Here is a 19104-nt window from a genome sequence, read left to right on the forward strand (position 1 = left end):
TTCTTCTTGTTCTTCTTCTTCTCTTCTCTCTCTCTCTCCTCTCTCTCTCTCTCTCTCTCTCTCTCTCCCTCTTTCTGAATCTAATGGTATGCTGTCTGCCATCAAGCTGTCTCTGATCTCTAAGCACCTACCTAGGTTATAAGAATATACAAACTTCCCACTCTCCCTTCCCTCTCTCTCCACTTGGTCATGGCTGATCTCCCTCTTTCTACCTTCTCTCTTCTCCCTGCCTTTCTACAACAAAGCTCTAAAACCATTTTAAAAAATGAATATACAAACTTTTATATGAGGTAGGGGCTGGGATTCAAAGGAAGGTTTTCTTGCTTGTAAACAAACATTTATACCTATAAGCCACCTCGCCTTCATGCACATATTGAAAAACAATTTTAATTAAATCAGTCATAGTTTGGTGACACTTCACAAGTCAAATGAAAAAAAAAAATCCTATGTACTTGCTCAAAAAATAGTACTACAAAAGAATTAACTAAGTGGCAATATTTTAACTTCATTTTTAAAAATTATTTTATGTTTGTGTGAGCACACATTTTTGTGTGGATGCCCTCAGGAGTCCAGAAGTCACTGTCAAATCCCATGAAACTGGAGTTACAGTTGTTTGTGAGTGGGTCCCTCTTCTGTCAGATCAGCAAGTATTCTTAACCACTGAGAAAATGTTCAGATGCCATCTGTTCTTCTACTACATTTCCAGGATTAAACACAATGTCAATTAAATTGGTCAGAGTATTTTGCACCTTTAAAATATCAACAACTCGTATATCGGTCTCAAAAATATCCTGAAAGGATTAAACAAAAAAATTATAAAATAAGTATATGCTCCAAAGTTAATTAAATAAATAGGTGATGATAGATAGATAGATAGATAGATAGATAGATAGATAGATAGATAGATAGAAAAATAGGGAAAATGGCCCACAAAGTTCATTCTAGTCCTCAGATGAATTAAAACACTACATTTCTTCTCTTATATCTTTATACTATTCTCATTTTCTTTGCCTGACATATTACATTCATCATAGCACTGACTTCCCTGCATAATTTATATATATATAATACATACTCCCAAGTTTCTGTCAAAATGATCCTTCTAAAGTTATAAAATGACGTGAAAGAAAACAAACCTATAACTTAATCTTCCATATAAATACATTGCATTTCTTTAGCCTTTCTCTTTCTAATTAATCACCATACCCATGTAAAAACATTTACTTCCATATCTTTTGTAAAAACCAAGTGTTTACCTCTAGCCATAACTCCTCCTCCAATATGGACATTATCCAGTCAGCATTTCAAAATTCAAATATACAAACAATACCTCCACTGTTCTTTCCTCTAAGCAACTCAGATGTTCCCACCAATAACCCACCATATTGTTAGGTCATAAAACTTAGACTCATCCTGATTTCTCTCATATTTTATATTTCTATCTAATTTAAGTCTCTCGACAAATCCTGTAACTTTCTCCTAAAATATATGCTTGGACTAAAGGCATTTCTCAGCCAGGAAAAATGCCCCAGTGAAAGCCAGATATCTGATTTCAGTCCACAAAAAGTAGTTTAAAATACAGGTGGTGCAGCACATCTTGTAGGCAGGACATAGGCTGCAGAAATTGTGAGAGTGGCCATCCAATGACTGGTCCAGCTTGAGACACATGCCACTAGACAAAACCCACCCTTGAGACTGCTTGGAGATCCAGAACTCAAAGGCTGGATAGCCCAGGGACCTAGGGTAGAACCAAATATGACTGGTAACAACAAACCCAACCAAGACAAAAACAACAGCAAAAGTCCATGAAATTATTGCTAATGATATTCTGCTATATTTGTAGAATGTCATCAGAGAGGCTTCAACCACTAAGTGATGGAAACAAATGCAGAGACCCACAGCCAAACATTAGGTGGATCTCAAGGAATGCTACAGAAGATGAAGGATTGTAGGAGCCAGAGGGATCAAGTACACCAAAAGAAAACCTACAAAATCAACTAATTTGGATTCATATGGGGCTTATAAAAACTCAACCAACAACCAGGGAACTTGCATGGGTGTGACCTAGGCCACCTCCAATATATATATATATATATATATATATATATATATATATATATATATATATATATCCTTGTAGGACTACTAACATTGGAAGCAGGAGCTGTCTGTAACTCTTTTGTGAACTCTTTTCATCCTACAGGGTTGACTTGTGAGTTGGCCTAATGTTATTTGTTCGTGATGTTAATACTGGTTCCTCAAGAAGGGTTACTCCAACAAGCATCATGTACTCAGGTGATGTCATCTGAACCTTCTCCCATTTTAACTGGTCAATAAAAGGCTAGAACTTGTGATTGGGCAGTGGAAGGGAAAGGTGATTGAAGGCTCTAGAGTTGTGGCAGGTAAGAAGAGAGGAGAACTGTTAAGGACAGAGAGAGAGAGAGAGAGAGAGAGAGAGACAGAGACAGAGACAGAGAGAGACAGAGAGAGACAGAGAGGGAGAGAGAGACAGAGAGAGAGAACAGAGGAAAAGGAAGAGAAGCCTTAATTGACAACAACTGTGTGGAAGGGAGAACCTAGAGTAACAATGGATCTTTTATGCCTGGGGGATAATTTTGTATAATGATAGATCTACCAGCTCACTCTCTGTCTGAACCATCTCTATGCAAACTAGAAACCTCCTTTGCTTATGTGTGCCTCTGTCAGAATTTTACTACCAGTAAGAGAAAAATATCTACCCAATCTAGACAAGTAGCTTATAATTTTAATATCTGTATTGTGTGTTTATATGGGATTTTTAGGGTTATAAATTCAAGCAACACTTGTCCAGCCTTAATATGAGGAAAGGTACCCATTCTTACTACCACTTGATATTCCATGTTTGGTTGATATCCATGGGAGCCCTGCCTTTTTCTGGAGAGAAAGGAAGGAGTGGTAGATGTGAGGCAGGGTGAGGGGGAACTGGGTGGAGAGGCTGAGAAGACAGAGAGGAAATTGCAGTCAGGTTGTAAAAAATAATACTTTTTGAAAATGTAGATAAACTAGCCTGCATCTGCAACCCTAGAATTTCCTTAGCAAGACATGGGGCAGAAAGAAGTCAGAATCTCAAGGCCCTAGAGTATGCAAAGCAGGAACGAAAGAGAGCAAGCTTCAAGGAGGTTGAAAGCAGTATGAACCTGCACTCACACATGTACTCATGCGTCTGCCCATGTGTGTGTCCCCCCACACACATACACATATACACTCAATAAGTAAACAAAAAGTATATCCTGAATCTTAGTAAATATCTCCACGACTCTGATCCTCTGATATAAATTGCCTTCCCTTTTCTTCACTACAGTGATAGATGCACACTTAGTCTGATAACTTCACCTCTGATCTTTCACTAGAAGTGATTTTTCAGAAACATAACAAGATCACTTCACATTCCACTCGGTGACCCCCTACACTATTGAATTTGCACTCAAAATAGCCTTCAAGGATCCCTATCTTTGTCTGCTTGCTCTGTCTGAACCATCTCTACAGAAACCTCCTTTGCTTATGTGTGCCTCTGTCAGAATTTTACTACCAGTAAGAGAAAATTATTTTGTTGATTTCAGAATTAAAAATTATACTTTATATAAATATTTATAATTGCTATTTAACACTATATTTAATAACTTTCTTGACTGTTTGTAAGGATGCACAAATAAGCCAATAAAGGAATAAAAGTTCAGGTCATGTTAAAAAGTACGCACGAACCGGGCGTGGTGGCTCATGCCTTTAATCCTAGCACTTGGGAGGCAGAGGCAGGAGGATTTCTGAGTTCAAGGCCAGCCTGGTCTACAGAGTGAGTTCTAGGACAGCCAGGAAACCCTGTCTTGAAAAACTAAAAAAAGAAAGAAAAAAGGAAAAAGAAAGTACACATAAGCACACACACACACACACACACACACACAAAACTTCATAAATTTTCCACTCTAATAAAAATGAAATAGATAAATAGATAGAAGCTGTCATTACCATGGGGACCCTTCAAGGAACCTTAATTCCGGGTCTAGAGGGCACTTGAATAACAGGGATGGGATAAGCAGCTAATTAAAGACTTTTCCCCTAAAGGTATAGGTGGTAGCTTCAGGGTCTTTTCAAAAGAGACCTCCCACTGACTGAGTCCTGCTACCTAAGGCCTTGAATTGTCAAAGCTATTAGTAGCTGCAGGGGGTTATTTGAATCTCTGAGTCTCTGCATAGGACAGCCTTGGGGCTTAAGACTGAAAAGTTTAAGAACACTGAAATGTAACAGGGTCAACTTTGAGGATGAAAGCTCTGTATCCAGTCTAACTTTTATTATTCAGCTTTACATGTTTCTTAACTTCAGTTTTTATCAAAATGTTCCTATTTTGTGATAATTTGCCTGTAAATTCTTCAGATTCCAGCTTTATGCAAGATTTCAGTTGTTTACATCTCACCTGGTAACATTTTCTTGATCCTTTCAGTTAAGTAGATTTTTGTGTTTTACTTACATGTAACTTTTTTCTAAACATTAGAAGTTTAAAACTACAGATGTATTAACATAAGCATCAGAATGACCAAGTGCATGGCTATGTAGAGCAATACTTAACTTGGACTGTAGGTACCCTATGGGAAGGTGGCTACTGTTGTTACACCTCTACTTGCATTCAGGAAATCATCAGGTTTTTTGCTGAAATCCTATCTTTGAATGAACACTCACTGCTCACCTATCATGAAGCAGCAAGTTCCTCTTGGCTGGGTAAAAAGTAGTATAATATCGGGAACACTGAGGTAGATTCAAGTAGATTAAGAAAAATTTAACAAACTTAGAAGCTATTTATGCCTAAGTAGCTTCCCTTGAACAGAAATGGAAGATGAGGGGCATGAAATGGCTTTATGAAGGACAGGCAAAAAAAGTTTCAGGGTCAAATTTGAATGGAACAGTGCTTTCAGACAGCAAAACATCTCAGAGCATTGTGTTCTAATGAATAGAAACATGAAACGCAAAAACTTTAAATAGGCAATAATTTACACAAACAACACAAGTTCAAAATAAACACAAAAATTAATGAGAATATTCAGATATGAACTTGAGATAGTTTTGTGTTGACTCTCACTTAAAGTTAGTTGATATCATGGATTTTAGTTAAGAATAGACACAAGCATTTGTATTCAGAATTTTTAAAATTTATTTGTTTTTAATTTATGTTCATGAGTATTTTGTCTGAATGTGCACCACATGCATGCAGGTTCATTGGAGGCCAGAAGGGGGATAGTAGAACCTCTGAAGTTGGAACTAAAGACTGTTATGTGCTACCATGTGGGTGTCGAGAACTGAACCTGGGTCCTCTGTAAGGACAGCAAGTGCATTTAATGGCTGTATTGTCTCTTCAGCCCCCTTATTTAGAAAATTTTGATGTTAAAGTATTTTCAGTTCAAAGTAGAAGTATTACCTAAAAAGTACAAAGTATAAAGTGTTATCTAAAAGTAATATAAAACAGATCAAGAGCATCTGAATAGCAATTTATACTAAGATAATTATATTGTTAACTGTAACCCCATGAAATCAAACCAGTTAGGTACCAGTAGTGGTGGTGTAACCATAGAATATTTATTTTCATTCAAAATGAGAAGAATCAGAAAGAGTTAGTAGATCTCACACAAGTCAACAAAGTTTGAAAATGATCTTTGGTTTGAACTCTGTCCCCCTTATCCACTGGAGCTGAAATCCTGGTTTCTGGACCTACATAAGCAAAAGTAATATCTAAATACATAGTTAAGAGATCCTACCATCAGAGGGATATAAAGAAATATCTGCTTCATGTGGGTCCCAGGAGAATTATGAAAAAAAATTGAGAGCATATTATTTTAGGTGTGATGCCTTAAGCCTTGGATCACAATCCAGCTGGACAGTTCTTACGTTAAAAACACTGTAACTTTATCTAATCTTTTCTTTCACTTCAAGGTATAAGTATATTTACAAGATTTACTAGAAGTTGTCAACTATTAGTTGTCAGCTAAGTTATAGTCAAATAAGTTGTCAACTATTAACTTTTACAACACATTGTTACAGACTACCTGAGGGTAACATGGAAGGTTTTTGTTCTTTGTTTCCTTTTGGTTTTGGTTTTGGGTTTTGTTGTTGTTGTTGTTGTTGTTGTTGTTGTTGCTGTCTTGGTTTGTTGTTTGTTTGTTCCTCCAATATAGAGTTTCTTTATGAGTGACACAGTACACACATAGCTTAAAATGTGAAATGATAGTAGACATCAAAGAGATCCTTCCTTTGCAATATTGTAGGGGAATAGTTGTAGGTGATTTCTGAAATAAATAAATAAATAAATTCTCTCTAATTCTTCTATTACCTGGGTAACTGGTTCTGGTTTTTGTCATTATCTGGCTAATCTCCTGATTATCTTCTTAACTACACTCTCCTAGCTTCTGTTAAAACAGCAATCTTATGAAACATTCTTTTACCTACTCCTGAAAACCCTAGTCTCATTTCTAATTTACAGGCAGACATATCTAAATTTTAAGTTGTGTTTTACATTTCATTATTAAAGTTATTTATTTATTTATATTATTTTCTGAAACAGAGGTCTCAAACTTGCATGTTCAACTTCATAGACTCTGCTTCCTGTGTACCTGGCACTATATGTGCAACCACCAAATCTGGATCACAATTCTATTATTAATTGTTTTTTGAGTCACAAACTTTGACCAATGTACTCAAGACAAACAAACTGACATATATCTCAAATACTTTATATCTCCTCTGCTAAACCTCCAAATCAATTTCATTATTCCCAAGTTCTACTTTCTACAAAGTCATATAAATACATGACTTTATCATAAATATAGCCTTCCCTCCATTACTCAGTAGTATATACCATATTTCTATCTAAAATAGCAAAATGGGCTTTCCTGTCTATGTCTAGATGAATAGTATCTTCATGACCACTCTTATTCTCTAGAAATTTTCTCTAAAGTGCTTTATGGAAATGCACCTTCATCCAACATGAATCTCAACCTTTCCAGCTTTGACATATTACTCAGCCCATTTTTAGACTTTGTAAGTATTATCTAATTACTTTTGCAGATTCAAAGTTAGTTCTTTTGTGCTACTAAAACAAAACACCACAGCCTGTATATCTATTAAGCACCAGACATTTATTTCTCTATGTAAAGCTTCTTTCCTGATTCAGAGATCATTTTTAACTATGCTTTCACATCCATAGAAGGGTGTGACATCTGTCCGTAGTCTCTTTTATGAGAGTGTTACTTTACTTTACTTTTATGAGAATGTTAATTTACGAGGGCTAATACTAATCATTTCTTAAAGGCCGCCTTTAAGTACCTATAAATATATTATTATTAACCAATTAAATATTTAAACAGATATAATTGTTTACATAGGAAGTTTTCATATAGTATCCCCCATACCTGCACCCTAAGACTTCATTTGCTGAAGGCTTTGCCCACTAGATAGCACTGCTATTTAGTTGTTATTGGATCAAGGAAGAACCCATGTCATCAGTGAATCAGTCCACTGATAAATTCATAGTTAAATGAGCCACTAGGAGGAAGGACAGAGTTGAAAAAAGTAGTTCATATAGGAGGAGGATGATTCAAAAAGGAATATCTTACTTATCCATAGATCTTCTCATTTTCTGTTGCTAGATGACAAGAGGTGGGTAGCATTTACTACCATGGCCTCCTGCCACAAAACATTCTCCAATACCACAGTCCTATATCAATGAATTTAGGCTAAAAATAAATTCAAATCTGTGAACACATGTACCAAGGTAATTTTTCTTTAATTTGATATTCTCATCCAATGAAAGACTGACCAACATTACAGTCATAAGACATCTGCACAGTTTTAAACAAGAATAGATTACAATACAATATTTATATATTTATATTCTAAAGTAGTTTCCCACTTCTCTTATTTTCATTTCTTTTTTCTTTATTTCTCTGTATCAGCTAGTATTTCTCTTCTGTGATTTTTTTCTTTATGGAAACCACTGATTGGTTTCATGTGTTGGCGAAAAAGAAAGTGTTTCCCTACATAAGGTAGTATTTGAATTCTTCAAACTTTTAAATAAAGCAGAAAAATCTTAGTAATAAAACTGCTTAATACTTACTTTAAAAATTAGAGTTGCTTTAATTTAGCATTTTTTGCAATTTTTTTATTGATCTTCCAAAAGTTTAAAAAACTTATCCTAACGGAATTATTTATGTATGTTTATATGAATCACCTGATAAAAATAAATTCCACTGTACTTCTAAATAATTTTATGCTGGTTACTTATAATAGTGTTAAAAGTCTCATTACAGGAAAAAAATCATGGGGACTATAATTAATGATTTGGTTTATTTGCCAACAAGATCCAAAAGTAACTTCTCAATAGATTTGTTTAATGGCTTAAATATGTGGTTTGATATGCAAAACCAGGACTGTCTTAGCTGTTTTGACAGCTGTTAAAAATGCATTAGCCTGAAAAACCTTTAAACAGCAGACATAGGTTCAAAACTTTCCAACAGCAGCAATAACAAAAATCAAACCCAATATAACTGTACATTGAAGAGATTATTCACTATATCATCTGTGGAAGGAAAGGACAGTTCAGCATTCACAAAGGTAAATGAAATATTGCAAAATAATAGAAACAAGGGGAAAAAACCATAATATCAATTTAATGCATCCAGAAATGCATGAAGTTTGACACATTTCATGATGAAAACCTTGAACAAATTAGTCTTAAAAGAAACCCACCATAATATAAAAAGTGATGTTATATAACCTAATATAAAATATATTAATAATATAAATTATATCAATAAAATTTTAAATTATATACAAGTACAACATATAAATAAATTAACATAAATTATATTAATAATATAAAACTAACTCAATATCACAATAAATAAAGAGGTAATTTAAACAGTTATAAGATTGTGAAAAAAAATCTTTACACCTTTTGCTGCTTTTATTCTGGCTACAGCAAATCATAGGCAGAACAATTACACAACAGAACACAAAGCAATGACAAAAAGAAAAATGAGATTTAAACTAAAATAGAAGAAATCAAATTGTCATGACAAATGATATGATCCTATATAAAAATACCAATGAACTAGTAGAACTAATAAATGAATGTATCAAAGTTTTAAGATGCCAAATCAACAGACAAAAATTAAAAGCATTCAATTACTATAAATCAATAGTTATCTAGAATTAAGAAAATAATACCATGTCAGTATCGAGGAATAAATTTTGCCTAGCCAGATATTTTAAAATGTTACAATGAAGGCTCAGAATACTGCTGATGACAATTGAAACACACACACATACACATACAAAAGGGGGGAGGGGAGAGACAGAGAGAAGGACAGAGAGTCTTAAAATAATAATTGAGAGAAGAAATATTTAAGGACAATGGGCTAGGCAAAGATGTTTTGGATAAGACCATAAAATACAAGAAACAATAGCAAGCATAGACGACACTGTGTAAAACTGAAAAGATTTTCAGAAAAATCCTAAGTGTATACAGTCTAGAGAATGGGAAAAGAGGTATGTAGATTATACATTGGAGAAGTTAATACTATGAAGTCATCCAAGTAAAAATTGACCAAAATTATGCACAATCACCAAGCACATAGACATATACACTCACCAATGCATGTAGGTAAGGAATCATTCCACTGCGCCAGAGAATTGGGTACTGTTTCACACCTAATGGCTCTGGAGCCATGGAGAATGTATCCTGGATTACACTCAAAAAGGACCAATGAACCAACTGCAAAGTCATTGCCAATCCTTCTTCCAAATCTTGGCTCGGGCACAGAACTGCACTGGGTAGAGCTTGTTCTCGGAACAGCTGCGTAGAAATAAGGTGATTTAATTTCACAGTGATCAGACAAGTATAGATTTTAAAATGTAACTTCCTAAAGAGGCTCAAAGAAATCTCTCTCTGTTTTTTTTACAATTAGAATTACTAATTCCAACGCATCTAAAGTTTTAAGTTGGATAAAAATAAAATGTAATTTAAAGTGAATATTGGCATTTAAGATATTTTTAATTTGTCTTTGATCCTTTAAATAACATCAACTATGTTATTTTCTATCTTTTGTTTCATAAAATTCTTATCAATAAAATGAAGTAATTTTATTTATCTATTCCAATTTACAGATTCAAAAATGGATGTATAATTTTTAAGTTTGTATTCCCAATTACAAAATGTAATTTAATATACATGAAGTACATTCCAGTTGTTTTCTATATTTGTTATTATTGTTATTGAGTTATTCCAAACATGTTTACAAACTTAATTATCAAAGTATGTTTGTTTCTATTGAAGTCAGTAATCACAGTCAGATTAAGCAGTATAGAAGTCAGACAGATTAACAACAATATTTATTTTTAATTAATCAATCATATATAATCAAATTTGAGATTGATTTTAGAATTTGTATGCCCATCAATTGTGCCTTTTTGGATTTAGTAAAGTAGAATGATAACAGGATGTTTTTTCTTTTTAAAACACATACAAATGTAATTAAAGAGATTGACAACAGTCCAAAAGAATGGCATGGTGAATTCCAGTAGATTTATCCCTCTGGTATAATTTGAAGAAATGCATATAAGTTCTTTCAGTGCCTTTGAGGATGCACGGTAACACAGTTGTGTTTTTGAGGAAAATACTATGATGAAAGAGTTTGTGCCATAACCAATGGGAAAAAGTGAGATGAAGGAATTTAATAAGAATACAGTGTCACAAATGTTTATATATTTCTTATTAAGAAAGTGCAAAATACTTTTGAGAAGAGTTATTACATGATCACATACAATTGATCTAAAATATCTCTAAGGAGTCTTGATTTAGTTTAATGACATTATAAAATGTCCATAAAAGGCAAGAAAAAAGAGGGAAAATTAAATATTTAATGCACAAAATATTTAGTAGCTGTTCAGAAGTTCAATTTTACTGAGAGAATGAGAAAGCATATTGTTTACATGGAGCAATGTTTGCCTTAATTAAATAAATTACAACAAATGTACACATGTTTAATTTAAAGTGCAGCACTATGAGGAAAAAAAAATGGGAAGAGTCGAGAATAATAAGGATAACATGAATGTTTTGGAACCAAAATGTCGGAATGGAAGGAAAATCAGACATTTAAATTGAGAAAGGTGATGGAACAATGCTTTCTTTTTAAAAGTTGGATAAAGCAACAGTGTTCCAGGGAAATAATTCATGGGGAGGAATCAGTATACAACTACTTAAAGCAACTTTCCTCTTTCCTATACAGTTATAAGGATAATATTGGTCAACTGAACACAGCATGGAAATTGACATCAAGCCTTAGTGTGTTGCTAGACTACAGTGTCACTTACCTTGATAAACAAAGTGAAATCCCTTAGCTGTTATGGGTCCAACTGAAGTGAATCGAATTGTGATCTGATTACCTGAACTCAGTGGAAGTGACTCTCCTACTCAACAAAACAAACACTCAGATATCATAAATAATCTTCATTCAGTAAACCTAAAAAAACTATATAATTTTACACTCTCATTTGAAATGGTCAAACTAGGTTCTATCAAATTACTTCAAAATATCCTGCTGCTAGCAATATATTTTCCTTGGGTTCAGCTTTAATTGAAATCTTTTTTTTTTTTTTTATTTTTAACCAGAAAGCTTCAATTACATTTTAATACATATGTCTCATTCTTAAATATTTTATATCATATGAAACAGCACAGATTGTGATCAAGTATTGTATTTATTTTATTACAATCCTAGAAAATAATTCAATTTCTTTCAAGCGTATTAATTAATATTAAATTGTGGTTTTATTCTTAATTAAAAAGTTTTCAGTTTATGGTATTGCTAATATGGATGACATAGATCTCAACTCTCTCCAAAATACTAATCAAAAGTCAGTCTTTAAGCAATAGCTGATGAATGGCAGTTCTAGTAAAGGATACCTGAATGGGATCCCGAGAGGGAAGATAACAGAGGAGACTGCTGAGTTGGCCCATCAAACACCTCAACAACATCGTGGAGTGATGTCTGGAAAAATACAAACTGGCCAAACACCACTGAGCAACAGGAACCAGGAGAAGCAAACCAATCACCAACCATTCAAAAACAAAAACGAAAAACAAACAAACGAAAATAAAATAGAAAGAGGAGGAGACAGAGAACAAAGTATTACAATATAATAGTCATCTGCACGTTTTGTTTTGTATTTTGTATTTTCTACCTATAAGTGAGGATCAGTGCAAACTGGATTATGGCACATGTATTTCAGGCCACAAAGATAATGACCATGATTTAAGGCAGTAAAATTTCGAGAAGACTATATTTAGGGAAAAAAAAAAAAAAAACAATTTCACATTTAATTTAATCAGAAAGTGTGAGGTCGTTGTCATTTAGTATTTATCATAACTACTTTCATATTTTTTATTCTGACTAGTTTTATTTCACTTTATGACTCTCTTTTTATAACATTTTCTCTTCCTTTGGGTTAAAAAGATTTTAATATAGGGGATTTTTAAAATATTATTCTCAAAATGCCATTCCATAATAAACAAGATGTATGATTTAAAAATTTATCTGCAAGATTCTTTTCAGATACAGTTTTTAGTTTATACTGTGCCAAATGACACCTGAGCATACATTTATGATTCTTCCAATAATATGAACATAATTTGTGATTCCTTAGCAGCTAAAATATTTTATATCATCACAAAACATTACTTTTTATGGGAAAAAAAACAGTTCTGACGTATTTCTCTTAAGAACTTTAGAAAGCTGATTATTTTTGTTCCCATTTTACTTATCTGTATTCTTGTTATAAATTCACACCAAGAATTGATCCCTACAAACAGAAGCTAAGAGTTGCACAACAGAAGATCATTCATATGTTATGTCACAAAAAGAAAAATGTAAGAACAAAATGAATAATGATAAAAAGTCTTAGGATATTGCATTGAATAAAAAAAACTGTGGACTTAAAACAGTTATGCATTGATTCTAGTGATATATAAACAAGGTAACTTTGTGTACTCAGAATCATATAACTTTTTCTCAAGTATAATTGAGAGGTATAAATGTAAGTACATTTTAATGTTTCACGTTCATTTTCTACAATTCAAATCAAAGTTATGGACATCCTTTGATGGTTATTTTTTACACATCACAGTACACCTGCATCATGCTGAGTTTGGCCTCAGAACACAGGTGTAGACATCATATTGTGAACTTAGATATACTCATTTATTGGTATGGAAGAAATAAGCTGGTGATACCAGTCCAGTTCTTTATAGAAGAAGAAAATGAAGAGGAGAAGGGGGAGGAGGAGGTAGTGGAAGAAGAAAAGGAAGAACAGGAAGAAGGGAATCATGGGTAAGAGGAAGAGGAGGAGAAGGAACTGCCTGACTCTCCTTTTCAAATGGTGGGATTAAAGGTGTGCCACCACCACCTGGCTTCAAACTTCTTTAAAAGATACCGAATTTGCTCTGTATCCCAGGCTATTTAAAAATTATCCCAAAAAGAGAAATGAAGGACACATTTCATTTTATGCCTTAATAATGAGTTTAGGTTGATTATTTTTAAATGTGGCTTTAACTTGTTTTAATATAACATAGATATCCCCCATTGCCTTGTAAAATGGCCAAAAAAAAAAAAAAAAGGAAAAAAACAATACAAAACAAAAACAAAATTTTTATCACAAGAGCACTGGTATATCAAATACATTGTGAAGAAATACTCTTCACTGATAATGTATTTTTCTACAAAAAATTTTGAAATTAATACCCTTTACTTCTTTGTCCCTTAATAACTGACCTATTTTACTACTAATAACTCTCACTTTCTAAGTAAAGCACTATAGATTTTATTATTAGAAAAATAAATGTTTTCTTTCTCTTAAAATTAGGCCCCTTCTTAGCTCCTTTCTCATTAGAGCAATTGTATATTAATATATTTTATCAATTTAAAATTCTAAGAGCAAATATGTCAATGACACTAGTCACTAGCATCTTAAGTTTCAGCTAGTTAGCTAAGAATGGGTATTGAGAAGGCTTGTTCCAACACTGACATAAGCACTTAAAATTTGCTACAATTCTGAAAGACGCCAGATGGTTGAGAAGAAAAGCAAATGGGATTCTTCACGAGGGCAGTGAGCAAGCAACATTTCAGCAATACTCTAATTCTGAAATAATGTAGAGAGTTGTATATTTAAATTAAAATGGCTGTTTATAAAATTCTTTGAAGAAGACATTATTATATCAGAGATAAATGATAAAAAGATGTGCTTAATGGAGCATTTGTAGTACAAAATATCAGTAATACTTGCCCAGACCTGATTTCATACACATTGTCAGAATACCCGTGAAATACACTAATACCACAGCTCAGAACCAAATCCCCGATTTTTAGCCACATGGTTTCATTACATTTACTTTTGACAATACCATACATGTATACAGTTCATTCTAATTACTTCCTCCTCTGTCGATTCCACTCTCTTCCTTGTTGCTCCCCTTCCTATGTTCATGAATCTGCTGTGCAACCTGTTGAATTTCATCAAGGCCACCCATGAGAGCATGTGTGTGGCAGTCCATTGCAATAGGATGTACACTACTCATCTGAAGAGCATGAGTCATTCTCCCAAAGCATCTATCAATAGCCAGTGGTTACCCAGAGAAAGATAGGACATAAAGAATGCCGCTGCCATAAATGACTTTTGACAGGCCAAGTCTTGGGTAATACCACTAAAGGGGGAGGGGGGGATCAGAAATGCTGTTAGTTTATGATTCTAATGACCATATGCCCAGAAGTTACTAGTTTAAGAATTTAAGGCCTGTCCTAAGGTTTACTGCCTCATTTCATGCGTAAATATTTTGACTCACATAGTATTCACAAGTGCAGACAACAATCTTTTGGCCTTTACATCTAAAATGTTCTGAATTGACAAAAACAGCCTTTGACTGATTGTAACTAATTAAGGGAAAACACAGTTAATACATTATCATGGTACACTATATTTACCGGATAATGGTTTTGGTAAGCAAGTTGTCTTAAATACCTGTGTCACCCATTTTTACACAGCTAAGGTATATTGTTATGATCACTGTAGTGTAAGTAGACCAGATTTGTTTCTCTGCATAAGTTCTTTTTTTTTTTTTTTTAAAGATTTATTTATTTATTATATGTAAGTACACTGTAGCTGTCTTCAGACACTCCAGAAGAGGGAGTCAGATCTTGTTGCGGATGGTTATGAGCCACCATGTGGTTGCTGGGATTTGAACTCCGGACCCTTGGAAGAGCAGTCGGGTGCTCTTACCCACTGAGCCATCTTACCAGCCCTGCATAAGTTCTTTTTATCAAATTCTGTGTTATCTACCTTCTATTTTTCAATTGACTCGTCAATCCTCTCCACTTCCATTATATTAACTCTATTTGGAACCACCGTTAACATTTTATTATATTTTTCAGTCTTTGAGAGTTAAATTAAAAATTTAATATTTATTTCTGGGAAATAATCCCTCTTTTAAATCATACCTTTCAAATTTGATCTGTGTACTGATGCTCAGCCTATGGGCTGGACCATTGCTTCATTTCTAGAACTCTTAATTTTTTTCTGTAATCTTTAGACTGATTAGTAAACTCTTTGGTGTCTCTTGGTTTACAAGCAGAGAGAAAAAAAAAAAAAAAAAAGCCGGGCATAGTGGCACACACCTTTAATCCTAGCACTTAGGAGGCAGAGGCAGGAGGATTTCTGAGTTCAAGGCCAGCCTGGTCTACAGAGTAAGTTCTAGGATAGCCAGGGCTACACAGAGAAACTCTGTCTCAAAAAACAAAAGAAAACAAAACAAAAAAAAACAAAACAAACAAAAAAAAACAAAAAAACCAAAAAAAGCTGTGACTGGAATTATAGGCAACTTGTTTTTCTCCCTGTAAAGATGGGAAGCATTTTGCTACAGAGTGCAAACTCAGCCTTCAAAACAGCAAGCAACTTCTTAAAACAAACAGGGATTTATGGAATTTTCTCCCATTTTAAAAATAACAGAAGTTAATGGTACTATTTTAACTATTTTGTTAAAAATTTATTTTAACTAATATTAAAAAAAAAAAAAAAAAAAAAACAGAAAGGGGAAGGAAAGAAATCCTAGTAAGATAAGAAGTGAATATGTAAAATATGCCCACGGATAACTTTTCTTTTAGTAAAAACTCCTTTTAAAGCTCTTATTTTCCAGAGATTTTGCTCCAGAATAAACACGAATGTAATAGGACTTAGATAACTTCATTCTATGGAACACAGGAAGTGAATTAAATGCTAAAGTTGAAAGGGTCACCAAAACAAACAGGATCCCTGCCCTTAGGCCCCATTAACTGTATTTGCTTAGTGAAACTGCAACAGGCCTTTGTTCTGCTTATGAAATGGTAATAGGTTCACTGATTAGATTAATTAAAAAACAAACAGCTTCAGCACACTTAGGCCACATCGTTCCCTGTAGATTGCCATTGTGTTATTCCTTTAAAGCCAATCTTCAAAGCAAGTCTTCCAAAAACCTGCCACAGGGAAACTGGGGTAATGTTACCTCCAGGGTGCATTTAAGAAATGTAGCTTTGTTTTTGTTGTTGTTGTTGTTGTTGTTTAATTCCTTTAAATAGTGATTAAAACACTCAAAATCAATGCAAGGCTGGAGACTAGATGTTCTTGGCAGAGTGTTCCCCTCAACTTGAATATGTACTCACGCATAAGCAGCAAATGTAGACTGGGACAAAATATTCTATATATCTGACATACATTTAATTCATCATGAAAATCAGCCAAGATGCAGAAAGGTTGTTTTCTTTTCAACAGCCAACCTATCAAATGCCTTTTTCTTAGTCAGATTCATTGAATTTCAGAAATGTAGCCTATTCTGTTTAATTAAAGCACTCTAAATGCAAATTGATAGGTGCTGTCATAATGCTTGGATTGACAGAAAGAAATTAGCATAGTTAAAGTGCAGAATTCTCAGGACAGAGCAAGCATCAGCCTGTAAACATTGCTGAGCTTCTTGGAGTATAAGGCAATACAATAGAATGGGCTACTGACCACAGGAGTGTGCATTTGCTTAGAACACAAAAAAAGGGGAAAGAAAACTGTGAAGTTCATTTTTCCATTAAATTCTACTTTGCAATATTGCTAGCATGTCCCTTCCTTGGTGGCAAACGTCTTTATGGGCAAACTTTGATCAAGTCCTGAATCCTCTAAGGAGAGCTTGATCTCAATAAAAAATCTATCAGTTTGGTTTATCCCCACCTACCCTCAATATCTGATCACCATTTCAACCCTGTTGTCAGTTCAGTGGTATTTGTTCGTCTTATTTCTTCAGCAACACATGTGTATTGGCTTAGCCTGGCTATTTAATAGTTTCTTATGTTTTTCACTTGAGTGTTTTTCCTTCAATTCTCATCTTGTTACTTGGCTGTGGGTTCCCATATGTCCATGCATTTTAAATCGATCTTAATTTCTCTAACTAACAGCCAAACTCTATTGTAATAATTTTTACAAATATGTTGATAATCTTGAATAAATTGTATTTCTTCAATTATTTATGAGTGTGTGTGCTGGCACATTTATGGAAGTCGTAAGTCAACTTGCACGAGTTGGTATTCCCCTTCTGTCATGAGGTCCCAGAGATAAGGATGGTATTTATCCTCAGTAGCAGGGCCCTTACTCGTTCTGCCATCTTGACAGACACTCCTCTTAAGAAAATAAATTTTCTCAATGCTAAGCAGAGACATTCTGAATCCAGATCCCATTTTTGTACCATTAAAATAATTAGCTACATGCAAAGAGACTCACTGATTTAAAAATTAATTAGTGTTAAAAAAGGCTAATGAAATAAATATGGACATTATTGCTATTATTCAGTGATCAGAACCTTAGTTACTGAATTAAACATGAAAAGTAAATTTATGTAAATGGAGAAAGGTTCCATCACTATGTATTGTGGGTTTTGTTTTGTTTTGTTTTTTCCTTTCAGAAGGAAGTACTTCTGAACAACACAGTAGCATACTAGCATGAGAAGACAGAGGGAGGCAATGATAGAGGGAGGGGGAGAGGGCATTACTAAAGGAAGCAACACAGCCTCTTCTGTAGAAAACAGGGAGTGGTTAAAACATACGTGTTTGTTTAAAACTAGTGGTTAGAACATACGTGTTTGTTTAAAACTAGTTTTGATAAACTAGTTCTTGCTGGGCAGGCTCTTTGGTAACCAAAGTTTTAGAAATCAGGTTAATAATGGCATATTATTTATGTGTCAAAGACACTAAAGTGACATAATATAAAGTCACATTATATCTGTGAAATAAATCTGTGGAACTGGGATTACAGTGTAACTTAATGGTAGAACTCTTGCTAACTGTGTATGAGACTTGAGGGTCAATGCCCCAGCACAGGGGAAAAAGGATGAAGAAACTGTAAGTCTTCAATACTTATAGATGAACACATACAGGAATAATAGGCTCAAAGGTCAGAAATGTCTTTGGCATTCTGTAAAAATGACTTTTGAAGATTTCTGGAATCAACCTCCAGACTGAATCCATATGGATAAATCAGACAGGGGGAATGAAGCTCATTTCCTTTTCTCTGTTCACTTTCCTCATCTGCAAACCGGAGTTAATAAAATGACACAACCTCAGAGTTAAAAGGGTGCACCCCATAAACTGATACACGCAAAACAATTGAACAGTATCTGGAACACAGTAATAAATTACTAATAACTGAATTACTAATAACTCATTCTTGCAAATGTGTTTGCTGCTTATGCAAGCTGACATTTTTGATCAATACCTTTGATGGTGGATGTGCCTGGCTCATAGTTAGCTTTTTAAACATTCATGATTAGAACAAATGAGAGGACTGAAAGGATTAAGTATGTTTTCTAGCTATTTCAACCAAGATTAATTTTAATTTCAGTTTCAAAATGTCAGTGTACTTCTCTGTCCACTTGATTTTATATTTCATCTTCTCAAGTAGGAGAGGGAAATGGTAATTTTCAGGTTTCTATTTTGGTTAAAAACACACAATGAGAGGGCATTCCTT

The 19104-nt window shown here is 33.9% G+C and overlaps 1 protein-coding gene across 5 annotated transcripts in view; it reads right to left on the minus strand.

Annotated features, from left to right (window-relative positions):
• The window catches only part of Csmd3 (CUB and Sushi multiple domains 3), a 1165720-nt gene that overhangs the window by 154701 nt on the left and 991915 nt on the right, over positions 1 to 19104 (minus strand). For 4 of the 5 annotated variants that reach the window (XM_021216672.2, XM_029547951.1, XM_029547949.1 and 1 more), the window contains 3 exons: positions 11984 to 12097; positions 11392 to 11487; positions 9671 to 9874 (listed from right to left, as the gene is read on the minus strand). In XM_021216672.2, coding sequence (XP_021072331.1) covers positions 9671 to 9874; positions 11392 to 11487; positions 11984 to 12097 — 414 coding nt within the window. The remainder of the gene's footprint in view (positions 1 to 9670; positions 9875 to 11391; positions 11488 to 11983; positions 12098 to 19104) is intronic. The other variant, XM_029547950.1, reaches the window with a different exon arrangement.

The sequence above is a fragment of the Mus pahari genome, chromosome 17 (genome assembly GCF_900095145.1).
Source record: "Mus pahari chromosome 17, PAHARI_EIJ_v1.1, whole genome shotgun sequence".
Classification (NCBI taxonomy): Eukaryota; Metazoa; Chordata; class Mammalia; order Rodentia; family Muridae; genus Mus; species Mus pahari.